Source organism: Dunckerocampus dactyliophorus, chromosome 3, assembly GCF_027744805.1.
Source record: "Dunckerocampus dactyliophorus isolate RoL2022-P2 chromosome 3, RoL_Ddac_1.1, whole genome shotgun sequence".
Taxonomy (NCBI): Eukaryota; Metazoa; Chordata; class Actinopteri; order Syngnathiformes; family Syngnathidae; genus Dunckerocampus; species Dunckerocampus dactyliophorus.
In genome coordinates this window covers 33,357,422-33,378,222 of record NC_072821.1, presented here as the reverse complement: position 1 = coordinate 33,378,222, position 20,801 = coordinate 33,357,422, and the positions used below count along the sequence as shown (strand labels likewise).

General features: G+C 41.3%; 2 protein-coding genes across 4 annotated transcripts; one reads left to right on the top strand and one right to left on the bottom strand.

Annotated features, from left to right (window-relative positions):
• The first annotated feature begins 143 nt into the window (after positions 1–143).
• eif3jb (eukaryotic translation initiation factor 3, subunit Jb) lies at positions 144–9,039 on the top strand. Of its 2 annotated transcripts, none has more exons than XM_054771350.1 (8): positions 144–294; positions 451–539; positions 4,408–4,462; positions 4,539–4,648; positions 4,777–4,870; positions 5,082–5,246; positions 5,347–5,420; positions 6,753–9,039. In XM_054771350.1, the coding sequence occupies exons 1-8, from the start codon at positions 282–284 to the stop codon at positions 6,879–6,881; spliced, it is 729 nt and encodes a 242-aa protein (XP_054627325.1). In that variant the 5' UTR covers positions 144–281; the 3' UTR covers positions 6,882–9,039. The 2 variants fall into 2 exon arrangements, with proteins under 2 accessions (XP_054627325.1, XP_054627324.1); XM_054771349.1 differs by having other exon boundaries at positions 146–294; positions 4,774–4,870; positions 6,753–9,037.
• cilp (cartilage intermediate layer protein, nucleotide pyrophosphohydrolase) lies at positions 7,361–18,840 on the bottom strand. Of its 2 annotated transcripts, none has more exons than XM_054771347.1 (9): positions 18,746–18,840; positions 18,126–18,261; positions 15,442–15,495; positions 15,088–15,357; positions 14,720–14,896; positions 12,125–12,430; positions 11,922–12,030; positions 11,669–11,817; positions 7,361–11,592 (listed from the first exon to the last, which is right to left on the bottom strand). In XM_054771347.1, the coding sequence occupies exons 2-9, from the start codon at positions 18,187–18,189 to the stop codon at positions 9,233–9,235; spliced, it is 3,489 nt and encodes a 1,162-aa protein (XP_054627322.1). In that variant the 5' UTR covers positions 18,190–18,261; positions 18,746–18,840; the 3' UTR covers positions 7,361–9,232. The 2 variants fall into 2 exon arrangements, with proteins under 2 accessions (XP_054627322.1, XP_054627323.1); XM_054771348.1 differs by having other exon boundaries at positions 18,126–18,258.
• Between the last annotated feature and the right edge of the window lie 1,961 nt (positions 18,841–20,801).

Genomic DNA, 20,801 nt, shown 5'->3' with positions numbered 1-20,801 from the left:
TTACCTGAATCAGAGTCAGAATCAAAGAGTGTAACGCCCGGCGTGTGACGTCACCACTTGTTACAATCGGTGCCCAACTGTTACAAGCAGCCGTTAACGAGTGACATAAGATAGAAAACAAGTGGCGGTCGTGTATTATTGTTTTATTATTATATTCACATTGGTATCCTTTCGCTAAAAGCGGAGACAAGAATTTGGTTCGCTCCCAGCAGTGACGTCGTGAAAGTGGGAGAGGAGTGAGCGGTCGACGTCGCCTGTCAAACAGTAGCATCACAGCCAACATGGCGGACTGGGGTAAGACACCAACTTGAAGCTGATAGCAAGCAGTACATTATTCACTCGTCACCGTCTTTGATACACGAATCAGTCGCTCCTGTTACATACATAGGCTGTGAGTCTTACACATTTTGTGTGTTGTCTTTTTTTTTTTTTTTTTTTTACATTTTACAGACGCTGACAACTTCGAGCCGGAGGAGCCGACTCAAAAGGCGGCACAGCAGGACAAATGGGAAGGCGAAGACGAAGATGACGATGTTAAAGTAAGTGGATATGACACTTTTAATAATAAGTTTGGTTTTAATCGATTGGGGATAAGTATGACAGTCAAACCGTCAAACCCAAGCGCCACCGTCTGAGCTAGCGCGACTAGCTAAGGGTTAGCTAGTGGCTAACTCATGTGGCATCCGCTGCTGTAACATGAGTGTAACAAGCGCGTGACTTGCCGTATTGTCGATGTAATGTCGATCTCTTGGCGTTTTCGATAATCACATGCAGACGTTTCCAGTTGGTGTTAGCGAGTTATCCATCGATAAATCTCGGTCTGAATTAACGTAACTCCAAGCTAATCTCGTTTGACTAAGCAGCCTTGCTAACATGCTGGTTAGCTAACCCCGCTTCACCTTGCATCTGGATACGATACGTCACCAAGGTACCTTAGTCTCCCGAGCGCAAGTGGACCGTTGTCGACTTGAAACACGGACATATGATGGCTCCGAATCAGTTGTCATAAACAATCTGCCGAGAAAGGCTTGTGTGTGACGTCTGAACGCTCCGGATTTAGACGCTTACAACATGAGGCACAAGCTAGCTCACTCCGCTAACTGCTGTGACACAAACACGATGTTAGATTTTTTTTTTGTATGTTGGGAAGTAGAGGGTCCCGTTGCTGGGAACAGTGAAGGTGTCTGTTTACCTGGATCTTGTAACGGTTTCTGCACCGACACCTGACATAGATGACTAAGGGAAAGTGCTAGTTGGAGGCCCCTTCAATTGTTCATCTCTGGAAAAAGAAACTGATGACGGGCCACTGTATTAGGTACACCTGTGCTGCGTTTACAAATATTTTCATAGTCAGTTCTGATTGACACAGCCACAAAGGTAGTATTTAACTATATTTCTCTTCATTCATATTACCAAATAACTACTAAGTGCACAACTTAACTGCAGTTTGAATACTTGAAATATTTAATTGTATTTTACAAATACTTTTGGACCTTTTTAGTGTAGCAAAAAGATTTGACAGCAAACGGTTTCAGTATTAGTGTTGTGTTAGCCGGTGCTGTATGTCATGATAATCAAAGTGGCCCATGACAAAACAAAAGTACAGGTGGTCCTCGGGTTACGAACGAGTTCCGTTCCGAGACTGTGGGGTTAACAGTTTTTAACACTCGCACTGTACACAGAACACATGAAGGATATATAAACTACAGTAATAAAGAAAAAATAAATACGAGAATGAAACGAAACGGTAATAAAAAGTAGGGATGTCCCAATCAGCATTTTTGGCCTCAGATGCAATTGCATTTTGAGTCTTGATGTGATGCTTTGACACTGTGACAGATTATGGAAATGAACATGTTTTTCACAATATTTGTAAATAATGTTTTCATAAGTTTGCTAGTCTTGTTGTCAATCCTGTAAAATACTTAGAGAATTAATGGTCAGCTTCACTTTAACATTTTGGAATTTTATTGTAAAATGTAATGGCAGGAATTCGGGCGTCTCGATAAAACCTTTTCATTTCCGATCCGATGTTGCAGCGTTGAATATTGCCTGATGCCGATGTCTGCATGAATCATACTTTTATTATGCCTATATTGTATAGGCATAATATAGCGATGTTTGAGGTGCTGAATTAAACGTTTAAACATGGCTTCACACACTACTGACAGGGGCTGGTCATCTTTTCTGTTGTAGCTAATGACTTGTTGTCATCCTGTGAGTTCCCCTTGCTGGGTAGACATGCTGTGGAGGAGTCTGGAATCAACTGCTTGAATCGGAGCGCCCATATCGGCGATTTTAGATGCAGGCTGATATAATCAGATGCTCGTTTTCTCTCAGCCTGATATCAGTATCTGATCGAGACACCCGTAACAGTAATGACATGTGGTAAACGTCAGGGCTCCATATATCCATGGATTCGTTTGAAATCTCAAATGTTTTCCTGTATTTTTTTTTGTACAGCTGACCTTGTCGACTTCTGCCACCAAAAGCGCTACTGCACATGCGTACAACAAGGAAACATGCTGTAAATGTAGCAAATCTTCTAACTGTGCATCCTTCCTTGATTGATGGAATCTATTGCCAGTACAATATTTCCACTAAATAGTGCTATATTAGTGTTTTTTTCATTTAGTACTGTATATGTTTTACACTGCAAAGAGTTTACTCTACAACCTATTAAAGAATGACCTTTATGACTGTATGATATGATTCATGTCAACATGTCGAAAGTCTACTTGTATGGTGTATAGCAGGGGTGACCATTACGTTGATTGCGAGCTACCGGTAGATCGCCAAGGTAGTTTGGGTCGATTGTGTAAACGTCACTTTGCAGTTGTCATATGACATCAGTCAGCTGACATTAAGCGCCCCTCGTGATTCGCGCTTGCTCCCCCGCAGCGTTTCAAGCTACACACGAACAGGACAGAATGAACAGAACAAGAATTTCGTTGCATAGTATAACTACCTGTTTTACTGTGCATATGACAATAAAACTCTTCAATCTGGAATGTTTGATAGCAAATGCTAACTAGATGTAATACATTACATACATAGATTACATACATACATACATTACATAGCTAATTTGACTGACATATTACCAGTACTCAGGTTATGTACACAACTATTTAGCAGTTATGTATAATTATCTTTATTTCCATATTGAAGTGAATTATGATAGCAACTACTTTGATTACTTGTAAACTTTGAAAATGTGAACTACTAATCATACATATTTACAATAGAATTTCAGAGTTTACTGGTTACATTTTGTATATGTTTCTGTTTTATAGAAAGAGGTAGATCATTTTGACTTATACTTGCATGCTGAGAAAGGGTGTGCACTCCAGATATACATGTATAACATACATAAATACGTACTCATATTTTATTAAAATAAATATAATGACTATATATACTGTATATGTATACTTTCTATATTTATTTAGAAGGAGGTAAATCTTTGGGACTTAGTAATTTTAAAAGTAGCTTGCAGGCTAAACAAATATGAGCACCTCTGGTGCATAGTATATAGTATAGTGTATATAGTCTAATTACACATTAGTTGGATAGCTACATAGCCAGGTGAAATCCACACTCTTGTGTTACTGATGCAGAACTAGACGAGGGCACTCAAATATAGCATGGATTCCACAATCCACAACGTAGATGGGCTCCCTGTGGTTGTCTTGCAGGTCTTTCTACTTTCTGAAAATATTGTCCCAGGCTAGTCTGGAAGTCTAACCTCCCCTTCTCCTCCCACAGCTCATTCTATTACTACACAGAATCCAAGACCCCTCTAGCATTCATTAGCATTCAATCATCTTTATCCTTAATGCTGGTCATGACAGTTGAGCGGCTAGGACAAAAAGAGCAGTCAATGTTAATGCCTTGCCTCCTCTCTCTGAGCTTTTTATGGTGATGGCTTTCCTTTTCTTTGTCGCACTGCTGCTTGGGAGAAATAATGGATTGTGAAAGGTTAACTAATGAAAGATGTTATTCTTCCTACATCGTAGCCCATCGCATGTATTCGTCCATGCAGCGTGCGCTGTAGCTCGTTCTACAGCAAGTCTGGTGTTTACGGGCCAACATTTTTTTAAAAGTTAATTGATTTATGGGAACGAAAAGAGATAATGACGTAAATATCATAAGGTGACAGATACTGTATAGTTGGCTTACTTTACACTGTGTGACTAAACAACCTTTGAGAAGACAGCAATTATTACTTAATGATCAGCATGTTTGCCATAAAAATAATTGTGAATCAGCATCTTTTGAGTGTATATATAAATGAGATTTATTAGTATTATTATAAAGGTGCTACTAAGCTACCCGATAAGTTTGTCACTGTGGTCTCTTAGGTTTTTAAAATAGAAAGTGTGACCCACTTTATCTTCTTCACAGGACAACTGGGATGATGAGGAGGAAGAGGAGAAAAAAGTAGATGTGAACAAAACTGGTATTTTCTTAACTGTTCATAAGTACTCCAACCTTGTTTTCCCCCCATGCTGTTAAACATTTGTATTCATTTGCAGAGGTTTCAAAGGTGTCTGAAAAGAAAAAGTTGAGTGAGAAGATTAAAGAGAAAGAAAACCGTTTCAGGAAAAGACAACAGGAGCTAAAAGAAAAAGAATTGGAAGTTCAGGTGAGTTGTTTTTTTTTCTCTCTCTCTCCCACGATCTCACTATTTTGTTGCTTTGATTGTTGGAAGTGTTTTACACAGCTGTGAGGAATGATGTCTTGTTGTAACCTGTACTTGTTTTTATCTAGCAGGAAAATCTTACCCCCGAAGACCAGCTTGCAGAAAAGTTAAGGGTGCAGAAGCTGCAGGAAGATGCTGACCTAGAGTTGGCAAAAGATGCCTTCGGTAAGACTGGAGATCGTCAATGAAGTATCTTAGTGGGTTCTTCACAGCTCACCATCTTCTACTACTACTACGACTACAATGTGCCTGAAAACATTATTGACATGACATTTGGTGATTTGGGCTTTATCATTGTTATCAGCGAGGACTCTGTGTATATTATTGTCACACATTACAAGTTAGTCCGTCGACATACTTTTGTTTTTGTTTTCAGGAGTTGGAAGCTCTTCAGTAGCTGGCATTGATGCGATGTGTCCATCTTCCAAAGAAGACTTCACAGAGTTTGAGAAATTGCTGAAAGAAAAGCTATCCCAGTTTGAAAAATCAGTGCATTATTCAAGCTTCTTGGATTCGTTGTTTCGGGAACTCTGTATCGCACGTAAGCACGTTTTACTTGAAGCGTACGCACAGTGACTTATCTTTTATTGGAATGCTTTCGTGCAAGTCCGACTTGTAATGCTTTGTTTACTCTTTCTCAGTGGAAGTGGATGACTTGAAGAAAATCAGTAATTCCCTTTCGGTTCTACTTAGTGAAAAACAGAAACAAGAAAAGGTAAGCGAATGAGTGCTTGTTCTCGTTTCTGTGGTTATTATTATGGCTGCCGGGGGCGCTCTTTGCTAGACCTGATGCGACCATGCAAATTTTACTGCAGCATATGAGGAATTATGACTTGACATCGGGGATTCAGACTTGAGTTTTCGCTGGGGTATTGCCAGAATAGTAGCAAGTGTTATGATGATGATTATGATTATTATTGTGCCTGTTGTATGAGATAATTCAAACCTGCAATAATTACTGACAGCAAACAAAAGGTGTGTGTTACTAGTGACACCTAGAGGTCAGGGGTTGGGAAACTTTTTGGCCATGAAAGCTACATATTTTAAAATGTACTTCCATGGGAGCCATATCACATTTTTATGACACTGAATACAACTAAATGTGTGAATTTTTAAGCAAGACCAACAATTTCAGAATAGAAAGTGTCTGAATGTTTTAAAAACACTGTTGTACTGAAGCTAACCAATAATAAATAAAATACCTGTACTTCTTACCATTAATGCTGTCTGGTGCTGCATGGTTTTGCACCGTACTCTGTATCATTCATCTTTTCACCATCTTTTTCATCAAAAGGGTTGGCTCTGCAGAATTAGCCGACTATTTGATTAAAGGAGGGACGTTTATTTCTTGATCGCTCAATAACCAGTAATTATCCAGTAATAATCATTTTTTGTTTCTTACCCGGTAAATACCAAAGGACAGCTGACATTGGCTCTGGCCAATTATATTTTGAAAGTGATTTTTAACACTGATTTCTGTAATGTTTTACTTTAAAATGTCACTGAAAAAAAAAATATTGAGAGCCACATCTGGCTCCCGAGCCATAGGTTCCCTACCCCTGCTACTGCTCAACATCCTTTTTAATTCCTTAAACTGTATTTGTATTTTTGTTCATTTAGTAATTTTTATGATCAAGGATGAGTACGAAATTGCATAGTATGCATATCTTATTTACTATTAATAGGCTGTAGTCTAGCATGAAAAAGTGGTCATTTATTAATTTTTTAAAAACAACGATAGAGTGAGGGTGTGATGTTGGAACCACGACTGTACTCCCATATACAGTAAGCAGTCCAGTCCATACTCCACTCTAGCACTTCTATCCAGCAGCGCATGGATAGAGCAGGTTTTCTTTTTTTTTTTTTTTAGCATTTTTTTGCAATTATATTTTTGTTCGATTTCAGGGGCATTTCATATTTTTAAGTTGCAGTTGAGGTGACTTGGCACCAGCAGAGTATGTGGTAGTCGCAGCAACCATGATCCAAGATGTATGACTTTTCTATGGAGAGCAGCCAAGATGTAAACCCACCTTGCTTTCTTTCCCAGCAAAACAAAGGCAAGAAAAAGAAGAAAGGCGTCTTACCTGGCGGCGGTTTAAAAGCACAGATGAGGGACGACCTGGACTATGGAGGCTTTGACGGCGGCTACGCACAGGAGTATGAGGACTTCATGTGACACAGGCTACACGGCCACGTCACACGTCCCCATCCAACCCTGAGTGATGCAGCTCTACCTTCCTATGCTGTCCAGTGCCATTCTGGAAGATCAGAACTTTGTGTTGCCCCTCTTCATCATGCTTCAGTGACTTCAGGGACTGTACTGGAAGCATCCAGTCTCACCTTCTCTCTCTATGTTTAAACATATGGAATTGCCTTTTCTCTCACACTCTCTCTCATCATGCATCCTGGACTCACATGCACACTCGCATCATCAAGTTTATCTGTTGGCTAACTTGCTTCAAGGGAGAATAGTTTGTTCTTTGCTGTTGTCTCTTGTCAGGGCTCATTTTCAAAGAAATGTCGCTCCTGTCAGAGTAGCAGACACCGTTGCAGTTATACATGTAGGGACATAGAAACAGAAGGTTCTATGCAAATTCTTAAACCAGAATGTCATGTATATATTTTAGGTCTCACTTGTGGATGGTTCTCTTACAGATAAAGTATATAGTATCTATAAGCGGTTGCCAAATACAAAGCAATTATTCAATCTTTATAAATGGAGAGATTTTATTCTGGGGAATGGAAACTGACGGAGCATGTAAGTGGAATATGTTTATTTACAGAAAGCACAGGACATTTGAAAGATGATAAAAGGGAAAAAAATAAGTATAAATGAAAATTGACTTCAAAACCACCACAGCCATTCTTTCAGTCGGTCTCTTGGATGTCTTGGGGGAAAAAACAGACGTAAGAGTATTAATTGGAATTTTTTTGTGCATGACGAATATCATTTGCTACCAACATGATTTATACTATCACCGAAAAGTGGATTCTAGAAGTTGGGCGAACATATTTAAAAATGGTCTCTAATCACGACTTCTGCAGGCTTGTATCAAGTGTGACGAGGAAAGGGGGATTGATTTCTGGGCTTCCCCCCCCCTACAGTGTCTTCATATGGGCTACAGCCATTTGAGCGCGATCTATTTCTCTTTTTCTAGAAGTTGACCAGTTGCAATGTTACATTGAGAATTGGGTACTGTGTTGACATTAAGGCGTCTGCAGTGTTTTATAAACATCTAATTTAATAAATCACTGGTCGAAACAAAACAAGGTGTGTTGTTTACAAGGGTGTCACGAGACAACTGCGTTCACGATACGGTGCGCGAGATTGTATCCACAAGAACGAGATGAGATTTAACATCACATTTAACATCAAAAATTGACAAATGTTAAAATATATGCCAATATACAGTCGTCCCCTCCAATGACACGTGATTGCTGTTTGGTGGTAGACGATGGTTTATTATTTGACAAAACATTCATATTGAAATGTAGATGATATGTAGTATTTTGGGCACTAAGCGAAAGGTATGTTACATGGATGACGACCGACATCCTTATTGCATTCGGTGAAGGAAGCCATGGATGCAGAGTGAAAAAGGTTCCTCCCATTCCATGTAGAAGTGGTCAATTTGTGGATTCTTTGTCCTCCTCCACTGTTTGAAACCTTAAGTTTAGAAGAAATAAATTTGAGGCTAACTGATTAGCTCGGTAGCTAGAGGCCATCAAGAGTCCCTGTAGCATAACAGTTGTGCAATCTGGTATAAACAACGAATAATAGGAATGTAATAGTGACTACTGGGCTTTAATGATGTTTTAAAACATGTATTTAGAAAGTCCTAAACATGTTTTCTATGCTCTAACCACAAAAATATTCCATTCCAGGTCTTGAAACAATTAACCGCTATAAACGAGGGATGGCTGTATTGCAATCTAATTTAATTTCTACTACGTCACACTCTTCTGCACTCTGTATGTATGCTACCAGCCCCTCCTCCACCCACAGAGACAGACTATGACTGACAAAAGGGCTCACTCCGTTCATGCCATTGTTCTAAGGAACAAACGCACCAATGTGCTGAAATCAATGCACAGCGTGAACCCTCTTCCTGCATCTTTGGAGATGAGAGACAAAGAAAACAGACATGCATGCACATAATATTGAGGCCAGCAAAATTCTTGAGTTCATTTTCATTAATTGTGTGATGAATTTCTTTATCATCATCCAAGGCCCAGTGCCCACAAGACGTTTTTTTCTGAACGAGAAATCACATTTTAATATCGCGAGGGCTAAGTGACACCCCTATTGTTTACATCAGTGAAATACTTTGATGTAATTATTCTGCAACAATTTTAATTGTAATAAATATAATATTTACATTTTCAAGTAAATGCTACAGTACATGTGTAAGGATGACACTAGAAAAAAAAATCATAGCATGGCACAGTACAGAAATAGGTTTGATTTTTGTGTTAGTAATTTTAGTACTAAATGATAGGTTAATATTAACACTTTGTGTTATATATTTAGCTTCTGGCCTTTGTGCCTCTTCCTTGAGGATCCCTGGTACTACGTCTCCGACTGTTACGGGAAGCGTTGGCCCTTTGCCGACGTCGGTTTTGCCTCCCTTCGCCTCTCACCACACTGGTGCTAGTCTGACCTTGAGAACTCTGCAGGGCCTGGAACACACTCTGGCGCGTCACTTCACGATCGCCACAAGTGAATGTCAACGCAACGCCCTCGTTGCTCTTCATGACTCGAGAGGCACCGTCGGAGGTGCCGTCAAAACAGCGTCCAAGTGCGATTTCTTTGGCTGCGCGGGGATCCTGATCTGTTACTGTATAAATTCCATAGTTGTGACCGAGGGGGTCGAGAGGTGCGAGCATGGTGAACTGGTTTGTGTCGTTGTTGACGGCTAGCGGCAGATGGTTCACCAGGTATTCCTGAAGCAGTGGGTTCACGTGATCCCTTTTGCAGCTACCTTGCGGAATGACCTTCACTAATGTCCGATCGACACGTTGCTGATCGTACAGCATCCCGCTGCACTTGAACTCCAGGCACACAGCCGACACTGCCGTCTGGTCCATGTCACGGATGCTTCTGATGTCTCGAAGACCGTACAGCTGGCCCACCGTCTTTGGGTGCGTGCCTCCCATGTTGTGAGACCGTACATTAATCTCGTGCGGGCTGTTCATTTTGACTTTGACGTAGCAGGCCCGGTATTCCATGGGCTTAGGCCACCAACTGAGATAGTCTTCTGTCCAGCTCATTGGATCGTCCTCATTGAACGGCACTGTGTTATAATCATAACGATCTCCTTCCACTCGCGAGAAGCGGAAGTGTGCAGCACTGAATGGCGCCTCCTCACATTCTTTCAACTTCTCAAACGCATACACTGGTCCGTTGGCCTCCTCGGCTGTGTTTGGACTCGGTTTTGCCAAGTTGATACTGAATGCCGTCTTCTTCAGTCTGGGGTTTTCATGGTCCGTCCGCCTGTAGTTCAGCTTACTCAGATAAGGCTGAGGCACTCCGATGAGGTTTGGATTGAGTTTGGGTGCGGAAGGGACAGCCTCTAGTTCCTCTCCCCCAAGGTTGGCCGTGACGTATGCGGAGTAGGCATCTGTCTTTTCCTCATCACAGAAAGCGGGGAGACAAGCACCATTGGGGCCTGTGATGACACTGTCAAAACGTCCCCAGGCACGAGGGTTAGTGGAGTAGCCAGCTGTGGGCTCCATGTTTATGAGGCTCACTACAACTCCCTCAACCTGTTCACTGGGCATGAAGCGCTCACTGCGGAAGGCCCTCACTTTCACGTAACATCTACGGTTCTCTGGAACATCCAGGTTAAAAAGACGCCTCTCTCTGATCTCCATGTTACCAATCAGGAAGGTTCTTTCTTCCCTTTTGCCTCTTGATTTCTTCTCAACCTCCAAGCTTCCCTCCTCTTCCCAAAGGCCAGTATCTGGGTTGAGTGACCAAAGCTTCATGGCACTACGGTGTTCAGGCATCGTCACCTGGGCAGAATCCAGTAACACCTTCACCTCACCTGCATTCAGAGGCTCATTGGTTTCTCCATCTCGGAAGTCAACTGAGAACATCCCGTAGGTTCTCAGTGGCAGGGTATCTCCGTCGTTCCCTACAAAGTTGAGATCACTTTGGGCTGCAGCTGCTGTGGAAACATCTCTGGGGTCAAGGAATGTTACACTGGCATTTACGTTACCTGCAAACACTTCCCCGTTTGGCTTATAGAAGGAATTTGGGGGAATCTGTATGTGAGCCATTGGCTCCTGACCCTCTACTTCCCCAAGGTCAAGAGTGTTGCTTTCTGAGGAACTAATGGTCACTGGCATTTTCTTTCTCAGGAGTTTGATTTCGTGGTAAACAGCACCTCCTTTGGCGTTGAACGGAAGTACCTTTGTTGTGTTGATGAATTTATTCATGTTGTCCACAAACGTCAGGACTAACCTCTCTGTTTCAGGAGGAACATGGATGGCAAAGGTACCTTTGTAACCTGTACGGCTAATTCTTACACCATTCATAAAAATGTGGCCGAATCTCATCGGCTCACCATTATCTGCAGCTACGGCTCTACCGTGCACAATAGCCTTGGTGTCCACACATTTTTGACAGCCGCATTCAGTAACCACCATTGTGGGTAGTTGGTAGCCCTGGCATGTTAGGTGCCTCTCCTCCATCTTTGCCACACCACAGCAGTAAGCCACTTTGTCTTTGCATCTGATACCGCTGTCCAATTGGCCAGCACATATGCTGGAAGTGCATTTTCCCACATCGTAGTAAAATGAGTTTGTACTGTTTTGGTAGCAGTCATGAGGAAGACGTATCAGATGGGACTCAGGCCTGGGGCCGCAGGAGTGGCTATCTCTGCCTGAAATTATTACCAGCATATAAAAAATATTAGTGCTCACTACTCATATGAATTTTCTTATTACCAGTTTACCTACCAATAATTTTGAGAGTAGCTGGTTTGGTCTTAATGGCTCCAGATGGACCACTTGCCCTGCAGTAGTACTCTCCAGCTTGTTCAGGATGCAGATCTTTTAGAACCAAGGTGCTCTCAGAGTACTTCTCTAAGAGACTGTTGTTATGGAACCTGTTGGTACAAATGTAAGAAAACACAGACATTAGAAAGACGAAAACACGCAACAGTTACAGTAAATGGGCTTGTCATACTAGAACTGAAACATCAGGTTCTACCATTGGTATTTGTCTGGTTGTGGTATTCCAGCCACAATGCAGCAGAAGGCAGCAGTTTGTCCCTCCCTCCTGACCTTGCTATCAGGGTGGCTCAAGACATGAAGCTTCTCTGGCAAATGGAGATGAAATTGCAGGGAAAAAAACATCACTACATCACTTTCCCACCCACATCATTTTGGTACTTAACATGTCGTTTACTGTACCTGCTCGTTTGAGCTGAACACTGAGGACTGAGGTACGCTCAGTGCTTTTGGGAACAAGAACATTAAGGGTGGCGTGGCCCTGCTGTCTTATTGTCAGTGTGGTGTTGCCGTCAGGGCAGAGTCCGGGGATACGGAAATGTCCATTGTGGTCTGTGAGGGTGAGGAGTTTGTTGGAGAGGAGTATCGCAGCCCCCTCGGCAATGAGACCCCCAGCACCGCGGGCCGAGCCCAGCAGGATGTGCTCTTCGCACATGCATGCATCGCACTCTGCATTTACTCTCCCCATCACACACTGCAGGGTGCATTCTAATGGGGAAACAAAACAAAGTATTACCACAACTAACATTACCAGTGATCGGGTACCCGAGTCACTCGTTGCAAAGCGCATACACAGAAAACTTGCACAAGCGCAACAAGGTCCCCCCAATGAATAGGGCACTTGATTCACTGGAGTAACTCGGTAGTCACTGAAACTCAGTCTTCGTCGAGTACCCGTGAGTCAGTGAAATTCGAGTCTTCATTGAGCACCCGTGAGTCAGTGAAACTCGAGTCTTCATTGAGCACCCATTAGTCAGTAAAGTCTTTGTCAACCTGTGAGTGAGTGAAAGTTCAGGTTTCGTCGAGCACTCTTTAGTCAGTGAAACTCACAAGCTGAGTGAGTGAATCTTTCCTTTTGTCGAGTCTGTGAAGCAGCTAATATTGTATTACCAGTTCTTAGGAGTCACTCACTGAGGTGAATCGGGTACTCGAGTCACTTGTTTCAAAGCATATGCGCAGAAACACATGTGCAACAAAGTCCTTTCCCTCAGTGAATCGAGTACTTGATACACTGGAGTCACCTGTGAGTCAGTGATCTGGAGTCATCGCCAAGCGCCCACAAAGCAGTGAAAGTCAAGTCTTTATTTACCCGTGAATAAGTGAAACTTGAGGCTTTGTCGAGCCTTTAGTCGGTGAAACTAGCAGGCTGAGTGAGAGAATCATTTCTTTTGTCAAGTCTGTGACGAAGCTACTCGGGTCACTCGACATTCGTCGCTGAAACTCGCACATTCTCAAGAAGGTCCACCCCCCCAGGGAATCGGATACTTGATTCACCGGTGTGAACCGTGATGGAGTGAAATTCGAGTCTTTGCCGAATACTCGTGGGTCAGTGAGTCATCGTCGAGCGCCTTTGAGTCAGTGAAACTCCAGTCTTCGTGAAGCTCCCATGAATCAGTGAAACTCGAGACTTCGTCAAGCACCAATGAATCAGTGAAACTCGAGTCTTCGTCAACCCGTGAGTCAGTGAAACTTGAGGCTTCGTTGAGCGCCCTTTAAGCCCCGGTCACACCGCCCAAACTTTGCTGTAGCGTCCCTGGAGCGGTGAAAAAAATCATCTCCGCTCATAACCGCGCACAAAATGGGAAAAAAAAATAGAAAACACGGGCGTTGTCTTAGCGGTGCACCGCTGAAGCCGCCGTTGCTTTAGTGTTGGTTTAACGGTAGCGAACGTTGGTTTAGCGGTGAGGCGAGCGTTGATAGAGCGGCGTTCTGCGCATGCAGGCTGGTGGCATCCTCATTGTTCTGTGGGTGGTGTCGAATAAACAAGCCTACTAGTTATTTATGACTTTAATCGCCAGGTCTGCTCGCATGCATCATACAGTACAGCTCCACACTCACACAACTGTTGGTCCTATTTGCAGTCCCACATTGCCCTCTACTGGTCAACATGTAGCAATATAAATATAATGTGTCTGCAAACAGTACACTCATAAAGTGCTGGAAGGCTCATTCCACAGCTCCACCATCAGCTTGTCATATCCATGGTAGTACAGTTTTACTGTAACTTTGAGCAAATTCGATATAATTGAGGTCTGCACTCAACGGCTATTCCAAATGGGCTCCTGGCCCATTTCTCCCCGTATTAATAGCGAAATTATGGTCCGCCTCCGACACCTCCATACCAACGGCAAACCAAAGTTCATCACCGCAATGGATCGCTGCTTCATCGCTGCTTCAACGCCTGACACCGTTCCAGCAATCCCGTGTCCTCTCGTAAAGCGCTTACAGCAGCTCCAAATAAGTTTTTGCAACGTTTAATCACCGCCCGGGCAAAGCCGGCGAAGCAGCGGTGGTCCAGCGTTCAAGATTTCTGCGTTGGTGTAGCGGACCCAAGCATCCACAAACTTCCGTCTAGCGGCGCCAAACTGTTGTTGGAGCGGTGATTAACTTTGCCGTAGCGGAAAATTGCCCGCTCCTCACCGCTGGCAATATTTTGTGCAGCTCAAAACTTTCGGAGCGGTAGGAGAGACCATCAGCGGTGGCCGAGCGAATACGGCGTTGCCTTAACGGGGGCCAACTTCTGTTAAACAGTGGTGCGCGGATACGAGCGGTGATGAATTTTTTTCACAGTTGCAGGGACGCTACAGCAAAGTTCGGGCGGTGTGACCGGGGCTTTAGTCGGTGAAAATCGTGGGCGGAGTGAGTGAACCTTTCGTTTTGTCGAGTCTGTGACACAGCTAACATTACGAGTCCTGATTCAGTAAAAAAAACTTGCGAGTTTTGAACAACTTGCATGTCTCCAGTAGGAAGTATCTACTTCAATTGATACTAGCTTACCTGTCAGACATTCGGGTCCATGGCATTCTTGCCTCTCTACCTTTGGTCCACTACAAAGTGTTGGACGAGAATTGCAGCTCCTAGAACGAATTTGGACTCCCACTTGACCACAGAGGGCAGAACATGGACTCCAGTCTGACCATGGGCTCCAGGTATTCTGAGAGTTCAGGCTGATATCTGTTGAGGACCAGAGGTGGAAACATACAGTAGTTCTCAGATGTAATCAGCAATCAAAAATAACAGCCATGTCAGTCCTTTCAGGCCATATTTTGATAGGGAGTGGAATATGCAGATTGCTAGGCATTGGTTTAACTTCAAGAATAACATCTGGAATATTGAAGTGTATTGAAAATGACACAAGAACAAACCTTTGGGACAAAGGAATCGTACTGCATAGTTGGAACAGTTTCGATCTGGACCTTGCTCTTCATTGAGGCACCAGAAGCCCACAGTGGGGTCTGCATGGACCTTCTCTCCAGTTTCTCGCACTGGGACCCACTCAGTTGTTCTGGCCTCCAGCGCTCGGGGAGTTTCACACACTCGGGCGCGGTAGTAGAAGCGAATGGCTTCCAGCTGCTCATAGTCTCCACGACCGCCTGGATGGTCCACGTTGAACCATGTGGTCCACTCGTAGTTGTCTAGGTCAGAAACAAACATGGAATGGTGTAGCATCTGGAGATGTTGGTCGGGAGAGTGATACAGTTTGACCCAAACAAGCTTACCTTCAGCGTGGTGCACAGAAGGGTCTGTGTCTTTGCTGTCACTCCTCCATAGTCCTGCAAGGGGCAAAAGACTTGATTGTGTGACTGAGTCACCTTACATCATTTGATATTTTTGGTGTATCATCCGTTCATCCATCCATCCATCCATCCTCTTCTGCTTATCTAGTCGGATTGCGGGCTCTCCTCGGCTACTTCGTCCAGCTCTTCCTGGCGGATCCCGAGGTATTCCCAGGCCCGTTGATAGACATAGTCTCACCAAAGTGTCCTGGATCTTCCTCGAGGCCTCCTACTGATTGGATATGCCCAGAAGAGGTGTCGGGGAGGCATCCTGACCTTAGAAACCTCATCTGGCTCCTCTCAATGCTTCTTCCTTCGGTTGTACTCCGAGTTCCTTGGCCGTCTTTTGCCATTTTATGTAAAGTGGGGGAAATAATTATTTGATCCTCAGCTGACTTATTGTTTAGTAGATTTATTTGACAGAATATCAACAAAAAAATCCAGAAAAATTGAATAAAGGTTAGCAATTAGAAACAATAGTTGACAAGCACAGTCTGAGGTCAGATGTTTCATGTAGATGGTCACCAGAGTTGCACACATCTTGGGCCGCTCCTTTTTACATACTCTTGCATATCTCCAAATCCTGACGTTTTCAAGGTTGTCGTTGGCAGCTCAAAGAGATTTTCTACGGGCTTAAGGTCCGGGGCCTGGCTGGACCATTCCAGCTTCTTCTTTAGTCACTTGTTTGATGACTTGACTTTATCTTTTGGGTCATTATCATGCTGGAAGAGTTGTGGATGAGGCCAGGAGGTTCTAGATATAGGTTCTAGGTCCAAAATTATATGGTCCGTTGTTCCTGTTTGCCAGTCTTTCTGTACCCTTCGCAAAGAAAAAGCATCAAAGCAGAATGAAAGGTCTTGTTGGGGTCGGATTCAGAATTTCTCCGCCTCCAAACGATTCGAGTTGATGCCAACGAGCTCAACTCTGGTCTCATGTGACTACATCACATTCTCCCAGGCATCTTCTTGACCAGGGGGACCTTGTGGCCAATGCAGGATCCCAATCCATTACAGCAAAGTGTGCTTTTCTTCTTGACTGTGCTCCCAACTCCCTTGAGATCATTACCAAAAACATCCTTAACGCACAAGGTGAGATCTTGCAGGGACTTCCAAAGGAGGCCAATGTTTTGCTGTCTTGTACTTCAGGTGGTCACTTTCTTGCTGAAGGCACATAACTCATTTGTATGCCTCATGGGGACGTAACCCAGCGGCGTCCAAAGTGCGGTCCGGGGGCCATTTGTGGCCTGCGACACATTCTAAAAATATAATTTAACAAGGAAAACTAAAAAAAAACAATAAAATAAAAAAAAAAATCAGCAGTTATTTTACAAGAATTCTGTCAAAATATTAAGTGATTAAGTGAAAAATGTTGTAATATTGTGAGGAAAAATAGCGTCAATTTAGTAGAATAAAGTTGAAATATTAAAGAAAAAAAGACATTTTTTAAAAGTCCTAATCTTATGAGAAACAAGAAAAACAAAATAAAGTTGTAACTTTTGTAAAATTACGTTGGAGAAGAAGTTAGAATATTATAGGAATAAAATCGTAATATTAGGGGAAGAAAATTTACAGAGATTATTTTAGAGAAAAGTTGAAATATTAAACGCCAGCAGAATTGGAAAATCAGCTGTAATTTTTCAAATTTAATAAAGTCAAAATATTAAGATATAAAAGTTGTATTCTAATGAGAATAAATATAATAAATGCAAGAATAGAATATGCAAGAATAAATATTATATCATGACCAAAAATAATGTCATTTTAGTCATATAGAGTTGAAATATTAAAGAAGAAATGTTGTAATATGAAAAAAAAAACAAATAAAGTTTAATTTTTGGAAAATTAGGTTGGAGAAAAAGTTATAATATGGCCGTAAAGTCAAAATATTATGGGGAAAAAGTCATAATATTATAAAATGTAACAAAGATTATTTTAAAAAAAGAAGTTGAAATATTTGGAAAATAAAAAAAACAACAACAGCAGAAATGGAAAAAAACAGCTGCCATTTGTAAAGTACAATAAAGTCAAAATATTAAAAGAAAAAAGTCGGATTCTCACGGGAAAAAATTAGTAAGAATAAACTTATATGAGGAAATATCAAGAAAAACAATGTCATTTTAGTCGCATAGAGTTGAAATATTAAAGTTTTTTTTCAAATCATGATATAAGAAACAAAACTAAATTAAGTTTCAACTTGGAAAATTTGTTTTTTGGAAAAAGTTTAAATATTATCTGAATAAAGTCAAAATATGGGAATGAAGTCATAATATTACGGGAAGAACATTTATGAAGATTACTTAAAAAGAAAGTTTAAATATTGGAAAATAAAAAAAGGGAAACAAGCATAATTATAACAGGCTTCTTCACAAAACTGAGATGCAGTTTTTCATTAAATATATGGAACTTTTTAGCATATCTTACGAAATATCAAAGTGGCAAAATTGCATCCTTTCATTTTTCACTATGTGGCCCTCGCTGGAAAAAGTTTGGACACCCTGCGAACGTGAACATTCTCATTTCTAACCTTAACTTCATGAGGCTTTTTGGAGTTTTTGTTGATATTCTACCTCACTCTCTCTCACACAATATCAGCACAATATCCACCACTGTCTTCCGAGAGAGACCCACCTTGAGCTGAAAAAACTGTATCCGGAATGATTCCCAGGATGACAAGGAATAGCCTCGCTGCCATTTTCACACTTTGAACTTCCACCTCCTGTTGCGTATGTTTGGCACCAGGAACTCACCCTCACCCTCACCTCTTCTGGGAGAAAACAAAAACAACAACATAAAAACAATAGCTATGAGACATAACGCATTTCTTGAAGAATTCTAACGTGCTGCCATTTAGAAGAACATGTCTTCACGCACACGTACTTCCCCATCATTTGCAGTGAGTGGAGGGGAGGGCAAACAACAACAACAAAAAAACCCCCAAGACTCAGGTTACACGTCTGTGTTAGCCATCAGCATTTGTCAGGGGAGCTCTCCAACTTTTTTCCTGCGTGCACTTCCAAAGTCCTCACACACATACAAGTTTGCACTTAAGCTCAGAAATACAAGTCCATTTGATCACCTTTGCAGGATATTATGATAGCAATTACCGTCAGTGAGTCGGATATGTATGGAAATGAAGATGACAGCTGCAGACGTGAAATCAGGGATGATTTTTCCCATCGTGCATGGAAGAAATGATATCAAAGTAAACATAGTGCACGTCAGTATGCATGCATGAATATCTTTCTCACCTCCGTGTGCACCTTTATGCTCAGCTGCTCCTTCTCTTGTTCCTCTCCGCTCTCTATCTCACATGTCTCTCCTCCTCCTCCTCCTTTGGTCTTCAAGTGAGCTTCAACACAGTCCTCCTGTGTCAGTTTTATACTACGCTGCCTGGAACACCCCTCCCTCCTTCCTCTCATGGCTCTTCATTACATCCTTGTACTATTACATCTGTTCTTACTATTACATCCTTGGAAACCATCCTCTTCATCATACAGTGGATCCCTGTGATTCAGCATTCACAGCACTGAAAAAAATCCCTGATTTTCTTTTCTCACATCTCATTCACCATAATTCGGTAATCATTAAGAAATATGTGATAATAATAAAATGGACACCATACGTGTTGCACGTTAGAAAGCCCACACTTTTTACACGGGTTTGTCTTTAGGCTTCACTGATCATGTTTTTTTCTGGCAAGCGTTGTGATTTCGCACTTAGTCTGGCGGTCCTTGAATGCATGATAGTTGTGTGCTGTCACTGGCTACACGAACTGAACGGTGTGCGAACTGAAAAATGAAAGGATGCCGAAGCCAGTTTTACATTTTCTATGGATGTAATATGAAAGATGGTTTTTTTTTCATATTTAAGAAAAAAACAGCCTGCATCTCAGCCAGACCGTATTATAAGTATGAACCTTTTCCCCTTACATTACACTTTTTTGCTCCTTTTTATTTTTATAATTCTTGGAAATTTTTTCTTCTAATATTATGTCTTTATTCTCATAATATTTAGACTTTATTATCGCAACATTGTAACTTAATCTTCCTAAAATTGCAACTTTATTTATTTTTATTTTTTTACTTAAAAAACATTTTAGTCTTTCATATTTCATCTTTATTAAATTTGTTTATTATTAATAATAATAATAATAATAATAATAATATTATTATTATTAATTATATAAATTAATAATAATGATAATGATATAATAATAATAATTATTATTATTATAATAATTACAGTAATAATAATAATTATTATTATTATAATAATTACAGTAATAATAATAATAATAATAATAATAATAATAATTATTATTATTATTATTATTATTATTATTATTATTATTATTATTATTATTATTATTATATCCTAATATTTTTTCTTGATCCTTGGTCTTTTTTTGCATTAAAAAAAAATTCTTGTTGAACTTTATTTTTGGACCTAAAAGCTGTCCTTTGAAGAACGGCAGAAAGACTAGATTCCCACCCACACATCCACACTGTCACTGAGTGGGGACTGAACCCACCCACTGCACCTGGAGTCAAGCAAGTCAACCAGTTGACCATCAGTGAGTCCAGAATGTTCACATTATCTATCCAGTTTATCACCCAGTCAAAACAGTGCAGGAGGTGATTGATATTCAGTACAAATAATCAGTATTTATTATTCCTCACATTCAGACATTTTGGTGACCTCATCTTATAACATCGCTATGAGCCCAAATGTATTCCACAGCTAAGTGTTTCCAGGCTGAGTGAAGAAACAAATGAGTCAGAAATGTAAAGTTCAGCTTGAGGTGAACAACTTGCGGTCATTTTGCTCTCAAGTAACAGAAACTGCTTCGTTAGGCAAGAACAAAAACCCAGACTGGAAAACTACACAATGTTTACACATTGACTACACCAGGGGGGTCCAAACTTTTTTCCAGCGAGGGCCACATAGTGAAAAATGAAAAAGATGCAACTTTGTCAGAAATTACTGTAAGTATATACAGTAGTACCTCGCATAACGTAAACCTCCTTTTACGTAAATTCCACTGAATGTAAAGAATTTATGTAAAGTTTTTGCTTCGTATTACGTCAGAAATTCCATATAACGTAAAGCGTCAAGTTTTTTCAATCAACTTTATTAATGCCTCAAGTTGGTCCAAGTTCAGACTAACACTTGGTGACGCCTTCTGACGCATCACGCTCTCATTGGCTGATTTTCGGGGCACTGCCTACGCTCTCATCTCATTGGCTGATTTATACAGCCCGTACGTGCGTTTGTGTGAGAGACAGGCTTCTCCCTTCAACCTCC

What these genes read in the sequence shown, in the direction of transcription:
- eif3jb (XM_054771349.1), top strand. An exon ending in ACGAAGATGACGATGTTAAA is followed by an intron (nt 540 to 4,407) that starts GTAAGTGGATAT and finishes TCTTCTTCACAG; the next exon opens with GACAACTGGGATGATGAGGA. An exon ending in AAAAACAGAAACAAGAAAAG is followed by an intron (nt 5,421 to 6,752) that starts GTAAGCGAATGA and finishes TTTCTTTCCCAG; the next exon opens with CAAAACAAAGGCAAGAAAAA.
- cilp (XM_054771347.1), bottom strand. Translation starts at nt 18,189, where the DNA reads ATGGCAGCGAGGCTATTCCTTGTCATCCTGGGAATCATTCCGGATACA. An exon ending in TGTTCAGCTCAAACGAGCAG is followed by an intron (nt 12,031 to 12,124) that starts GTACAGTAAACG and finishes TCCATTTGCCAG; the next exon opens with AGAAGCTTCATGTCTTGAGC. An exon ending in AGCTACTCTCAAAATTATTG is followed by an intron (nt 11,593 to 11,668) that starts GTAGGTAAACTG and finishes TAATAATTTCAG; the next exon opens with GCAGAGATAGCCACTCCTGC.